Source organism: Nannospalax galili, unplaced genomic scaffold, assembly GCF_000622305.1.
Source record: "Nannospalax galili isolate Female #2095 unplaced genomic scaffold, S.galili_v1.0 scaffold54, whole genome shotgun sequence".
Lineage (NCBI taxonomy): Eukaryota > Metazoa > Chordata > Mammalia > Rodentia > Spalacidae > Nannospalax > Nannospalax galili.
Window position 1 is genome coordinate 9,340,643 of NW_008341028.1, and position 7,332 is coordinate 9,347,974.

The 7,332-nt window shown below is 41.6% G+C and overlaps 1 protein-coding gene across 1 annotated transcript in view; it reads left to right on the forward strand.

Moving 5' to 3' along the window:
- Positions 1 to 959: 959 nt before the first annotated feature.
- The window catches only part of Spesp1 (sperm equatorial segment protein 1), a 21,743-nt gene continuing 15,370 nt past the window's right edge, over positions 960 to 7,332 (forward strand). Inside the window, exon 1 of the mRNA XM_029565105.1 lies at positions 960 to 1,040. Within this exon, the coding sequence (XP_029420965.1) occupies positions 980 to 1,040 (61 nt within the window). The 5' untranslated portion in view covers positions 960 to 979. The remainder of the gene's footprint in view (positions 1,041 to 7,332) is intronic.

Genomic DNA, 7,332 nt, shown 5'->3' on the forward strand with positions numbered 1-7,332 from the left:
AGCTCCCTGAGAAATTATCTAATTCCAAGTAGGCATCCCTGCACACAGGAGCACCATTAAATGGACTTAGCACATTGTGTGTGTGTGTGTGTGTGTGTTTATAAATGTATGTATGTACATGTAACAATAATAAAGAAGAGAGACGGGCATAGTGGTGCACTCCTTTAATCCCAGCACTGGAGAGGCAGAGGCAGGTGGATCTCTGTGAGACCGAGGCCAACCTGGTCTACATAGTGAGTTCCAGGACAACCAGGGCTACGGGAAGACCCTGTCTCAAAAAACAAACAACAAACAAAACAAAGAAGAGGACAATAAATTGAGAGGGACTGTGGGGGATGGGCATGGGAGGAACTGAAGGGGAACTGGGAGAGATGGAAAGAATTCAGATAGAATACTCATGTATGAAATTCTTAAAAAATGAAACAAAAAATAGTCAAAGAAATGGGATGTATGTAATCTTTATAAAGCAAAATGACAGCCCAAGTCCCTTAAGGTGTCTTTAATATCTTTACCGACTGCTTCCACTCATCTCCAAAACCAATGCCTACGTCATGCCACTAACCTGAACTGTCTTGGGGCGCTCCACCCCCTCCTGCACTTGGCCCCTCACTCCCATCCCTCCTGGAGTGAACTGGAGCTCTTGGGGCTGTCCCCATCACAATTAGTTTTGCGTAATTACCAGGTTGTCTCTTTCATCAGACCCCTTCTTCCGAGCAAGGGCTGTTTGCACCAGGGCAGTGTCCCCAACATGCCAGCTTTTAACCCTAAGTCCCTGCTGTTGCAGATCACCATTGAGCCCTTTAATTCCTGTGGAGCCCCAGTGCGCATGCGCTCCGCGCACGCGACCACCTTGTCGTCTCAGTGTGGTGCCACCCACACACTGGGGACGACGGTTGCGGGGCGCCGGGGCCCTGAGGTACCCCGGCCTGGTGGCCCCAGGACGTTCCCGTGGCATGGCGGAGTGCTACAGACAGCGCCCATGAAGCCTGTGGTCCTCGTTGTGCTGTGGCTATGGCCTCTGTCCCTGCTGGCCTATCCGAGTGAGTGACGGGCCCGGCGGCGCGACCCACTGCCCACGGTGTCAGTCCTGTCCTCGGCCCGCTCAGCCCAGGGTCCCCGGGGATGTGCTACAGGGAGGCCTCGCTAGGGTGTGACCCCTGACCGCGCCGGGACGCCCCCACCCCCCAGGTGGCGCTGTTTGCTGCCCAGGTGACAACGCAGGTGACAGGTGACAGGGTGCATGCAGCCTGGCCCCAAACACAAAGTTTGATTGGCACTCATCCACAGTCAGGCCTCTTGTATTGGCCATGGCTGTTTTCCTACTTTAGAGTACTTCCTGCTTGCATGCTTTACAGCCCCAGCTTGTAAAGCCTGGCCTTTGACTGTACAACAGGAAACAACTTGGGCTGTCCATAGGACTTCCTTCTCCCAGCTACACCACTCAAGTCTAACTTCTAACATGTGAGTTGTGAGCAGCCATCTGGGACACTCACTGACTTGAAGTTGCACTCCTACATGACATCTTTGCACGGAAGCAATTCAAAACCTTAGATGTCTAACTTGGGACGTCTCAAGGAACTCTAGTATCTCCCCAGTAGCTGAAATCAAGGTCAGATTAAAGCATGGTATCTGACATTCCAGACTTGAGTCCAATTGCAGTGTGTTGCAGTATTTAATAATGCTGGAGTTTGGTTTAATTAAGTCAGTAAAATTTATTATATTTCAGAATTGCTGAAAGGTCTAAGTTAAAATAGAATTTAAGGGGCTGGAAAGATGGCTTCATCAGTTAAGAGCACTTCCTAACAACCATTGGCAAATCTAGTTCCAGATGATCTGACATCCTCTTCTGGCCTCTGTAGGCATTGCACACACGTGGTACCTTTATATGCATGCAGGCAAAGCACTGATGTACAAAAAATATAAATAAAGAATGGAATTTTTAAAATGTAAAATACCACACAACCTAAATTATCATGAATAGAAGTTCTGACCAAAATGTCCTAGAAACCAAAACTAAAGTGAGCCCTTTAAAATACATGATTTATATGTTATTTTGATATACATATATGATATATGATTTATTTATATAATATGATTTTTAGCTGATTTTAATTTTTTAAAATTTTCTGTGTATTTGTTTGTGCCTGAGTGTATATTTGTGCCCCAGATGTGTGCAGTGCCCACAGAGGCCAGAAGAGTATGCTGGATTCTTTGAAGCCAGAGTTACAGGTGGTTGTGAGCTGCCTGATATGTGTGCTGGTAACTGAACCTGGGTCCTCTGGAAGATCAGCAAGTGCTCTTAACAGCTGAGCCATCTCTACAGCCCTGATATTTAGCTGGATTCTTTTGGGTTTTTCTTTTAATTTTTTTATGTGTATGAGTGTTTTCCCTGCATAGTGCATGCAGTGCCTGCAGAGGTCAGAGGGTGTCAGATCCCCGGAACCAGATTTACAGATGGTTGTTAGCCACCATGTGGGTGCTGGGAATCCTAGGTCCTCTGCAAGAACAGGCAGTGCTCTTAGCTAACACTGAGTCATCTCTCCAGCCCTTAGCTGGTTTTAAATGAAAACTTTGCAAAAAGTTTTTTTTTTTTTTTCCTCAACGCAAAGGACCCAAAGATGATTTTGTTTGTGGCTGTTTGATGATCATTGTTAGTAAGAGCAGTTACTAGGTTTCGTAGTGGTAGAGCAGCATCTGGAGACTTAGTTAAGTGTAGCAGTACTGTGACCCAGTGGTCTGGGACAGCTACTCAGGCATTCCATGGATTTCAGTTAACACAGTGTACTCTCCTAACTCATTTCAGAATCTCATGGCCTATTGTTTTTCTTTGCACCCTCTTCCCTGGGCTTTCTTAAGGTTTTTAGGAAAATACTTTTTTTGTTGTTGACTAGATAGATGATATAAGACAAAGGAAAATACACAGTTGTATATCATAGAAGATATCTTGGAAAATGTAGCTCACCTGTTCTCCACAGGGGCAGATTAAAAGATATGTTCCTGTGTTACATGGCTGTTTTCTCTGTGTCTGTCATTTTTATTTTTTATCTGTCATTTTTATCTTTTACCCCAAGTTTTAAAAAGTATGCCAAGCAAAACCAGGCTTATTTCAGTGGGTTTGATTTAAATCCGTTACATCTCTTTTAAAATTGGCTCACACTGAAACAACTGTTGGCAAGAGTCAAATAAAAAAGCTCTCTTATGCCAACGATAAAGCACGTAATTTTTTATAAGGAAAAGGGCAGCCCTGACCTTCTTTTCCTCAGGCTACTGAGACAGTTTTGAGGTTACCTTCCTCAAACACCACAGGCTTATGCAGTAAATACATTTGTTGAAAACCCCAGTGCTGATTTCATCTAAATCTAGCCTGACCTGAGCCCTTTTAAATACATGATTTATATATATTTTGATATACATATATGATATATGATTTATTTATATAATATATGATTTTTAGCTGATTTTAATTTTTTAAAATTTTATGTGTATACAGAAAGTTATACTTCCCTAAATATATACCCATCTGATAGTGTGTGATAAATGTAACATGTACTTAATTTATACTGACAATTTCCCATGTTTTTTTCATAGTTTTAATTTTAAATACTTTACAATTAAAAGATCATTTTTCAGTTGAGCATGGTGTCTCATACCAGCCCTCAGAAGGCTACAAGAAGGAGGATGGATGTGCATCTGAGGCCAGCCTTGGCTACACAGTGAGACTCTGTCGTAAATAAATAAGACGAAACACCCAAAAAACAAACCCCAAATCCAATAGAAACAAAACAAAGCAAAATCTTCCCCAAACAAAAATAAATAAATAAATAAAATAACAACAAAAAAGACACAAAGAAATTTCTCTTTATTTTTCCTGTCGAATTTTTATTACTACTTATTGAGAATTCTTCTTGCTTTTGAAAATGTGTAATAACTGGATCTCTGTGAGACTGAGGCCAGCCTGCTCTACATAGTGAGTTCCAGGCCAACTACAGCTCTAGGGAGACCCTATCTCAAAAAACCCCAAAACAAACAAACAAGCAAAAGCAATAACTTCTAAGATAACATTAATATGGTAGTTATATAACCCAATAACATGAGCTATATATTAAAACCATATGGTTTTCTTTATATTATTTCAAGTCACTAAATAGTCATGAGCCTGAATCTGCAGCCCCAAGGCTATGACATACATTTTGGGGAAGTAGGTTTTGTATCTCATGATTAATTTTTTTTCCAGGTCATCTCAGTATAGATTAGCAAAAATAAAATTTGTGCTTCAGCAGCTTTATATGACACAATATGCAAGCTCTTAGGCAATACTTACACTGTGGGAATTGCCAATGTCTTATGGGCAACAGGAGTTACCAGGGCAAGCCCACCCTCAGTGTGGGAAGACCGAGCCTAAGGACCTGGAGATGAAGAAGCACAAATCCATTAAGTTAGATTACCTTAGCTGGAACACCTGATTCATATGAATATAATTATTTATCCATCAACAAAAACTACCTTTTTAAATTAATAGTAAGAAGTTCCAGGAAAACTGCTGGATGGCTAACATTTTCCTTTTGTGACCACTCTTTGAATACATTTTAGTAGCAAAGCAAGTGTTCCTAGTTAATTTGAGTTAAAAGCACTTCAGCTCAACTGCTGAAGCTGTTGCTAATTTGAGATACTCGTTCTTACAGTTGCTGTAGGATGAAGGAAGCCTAAGCTCTTCGAGTGCACTGTGTGGCATATGTGCAAAACATAAGTGGTTTGTTCTCTGAAGTTATGAACTTACAGCCAGAGTCTAGGCCATTTTGAATTTAAATCTTATGTACATGAGTTCTTTATGGATAAAGCTGTCCTGGTTTTCATTCTTCTGGTCATAAGAGTCTTAGTTACATTTGAATCTTAAAATTAAGTTTCAAAAAGTTTGATTAAATTTTGAGTATGTTAGCCTCAGTTTCCATGACAAGGTTGCAAGTTAGGGACAAAATAAAAATGTTCGAGATTGTGTGTGTGTGTGTGTGTGTGTGTGTTATGCATATATGTTCATGTGTAAATGCAGGTGTATGTATGGAGGGTAACCTCAGCTCTCAGGGCTCACCTTTCATCTTGTTTGAGACAGGGTCTCTTCTTGTTTACCACTGTGAAGGCCACACTAGCTGCTTGCAAAACTTCTGGGGGCTCCCCTGTCTCCACCACCCATCTTACCAGAAGAGTTCTAGGATTACAGACACGTATTATTACCATGTATGGCTTTTGTACAGGTTCTGGGGATCTGAACTCAGGGCCTCTTGCTTGCATGGCAAGTACTTTACTCTCTGAGACATCTCCTCAGCCCATGAGTTCTTAAAGCACAAAGGTCATATGCATTTCATTGAAGTTTAACATTTTTGTCATTATGTGAATTTTAAAATTCATCTTTTCTCTTTACTGAGTTACCAAGTTTTCCTCTATTTATGTGTGACATTTTTGCTACAACCTTTAACTTACCAAGTAACTTATATCAAACCAAGTATTTAAATTAGCAACATGGTTTGACTTTAAAGCCTTAGTTCTTAAAACATTTGAGATCTGGTAAAATGACTCAGCGGGTAAAAGGGCTTGCTTGCACAAGCCTGATGACCTGAGGGCGATCCCTAGAACCCACATGAAGGTAGAATGAGAGAACTGAATACACACACACACACACACACACACACACACACACACGCACCCCCCCCCACACACACAAGCACATACACACTAGTAACTAAAATAATTAAAACATGTTTTAAAAAATCATTAAAAAGGCAGGGCATAGTGGCACACACCTTTAATCCCAGCACTTGGGAGGCAGAGGCAGGCGAATCTCTGTTAGCTCAAGGCCAGCCTGGTCTATGTAGTGAATTCCAGTGAATTGAGACCCTGTCTCAAAAAAAAAAAATCATTAAAGGGGACTGGAGAGATGCTACGGCAGCTAAGCACTTGCTATTCTTCCAGAGAACCTGGGTTCGATTCCCAGCACCCATGTGGTGGCTGACATCCTAACTCTAGTTCCAGGGGATCTGACACCCTCTTCTGACCTCTGCAAGGCATTGCATGTACGTTGTACATGTATATACATGCAAGCAAAACATTCATACACATAAAATAAAAATAATATATATTTTTTTAATTTTACAAAATCAGACTGGAGAGATGGCTCAGCCATTAGGAGCACTGGCTGCTCTTGCAGAGGACCTGAATTCAGTTCCCAGCACCCACATGGATGTTAACAACTGTCCATAACTCCAGTTCCAGGGGATCCAACACCCTCTTCTCACCTCTGTGGGCATTGCACAACATGGGTGCACTTACATACATGCAGGCAATACACTAATACACATTTTTTTTAAAAAGTGTTTTTTAAAATTAAAAAAAATCATTCAAGGCACATGCCTTTAATCCCAGCACTCGGGGGGCAGAGGCAAATGGATCTCTGTGAGATCAAGGACAGCCTGTTCTGCATAGTGAGTTCTAGGGCAGCTATAGCTACCGGGAAACCCTATCTCAGAAAGACACACACAAAAAATTAAAATATATTTAAGCATATAATCAGATAGTATCCATTTTATATTGAAGGATACAGTATCTTTTTAGACTCAGTGTTTTTATTGTCTCTTTGTGCAGCTTAGGGATTATATTTGTGTGTATATGCACACACATGCATAAATACACATATATTTTATCAGTCTATATTTTACCAGTTTGTGGTAAAATGGTAATATTTTACCAGTTTGTGAGAAATTTTACCTCCTTTCCCACCCTTTTACCTTCCCTCATTCATATTATGACTGTCCCAAATATTTCCTTCACATACAGTAACATCCTGTGAGAGAGTATGTTAACCTTGTTTCATCTGTCAGACATAACGTGGAAAATCCAGCGGGAGAGGGAATGTTGGTTACACATGCCTATTCTTTTCCTTTTTCTGTTCATTTGTTTTCTGATATTCCAGAACTCCTTCTTTAATATTCTCCTTTCTATTTGGTGAACTGCATTTATTAATAATAATATAATAATAATATGTGTGATGTATGTGTGTGCTGTGGGTGTGCATGTACCATAATGCACGTGTAGAGGCCAGAGGACAAGTTTAAGGAGTTGGATCGTGTGGTCACTGCCAGCGGCAGCCACTCCTCTGTTCTCGTGGGTGCCGCTCCTTCATTCTCACGGGCGTCGAGGTTGCTCCTCTGCTCGCCCTGGGCTGAGGCCGCTCTTCTGCCTGCCCTAGGCTGAGACCACTCTTCTGCTCACCTGGTGCTGAGGTCGCTCTTTTGCTTGCCCCGTGCTGCCTCCTGTCATTGCTGCTTCTGCCCGGTCCCAGAC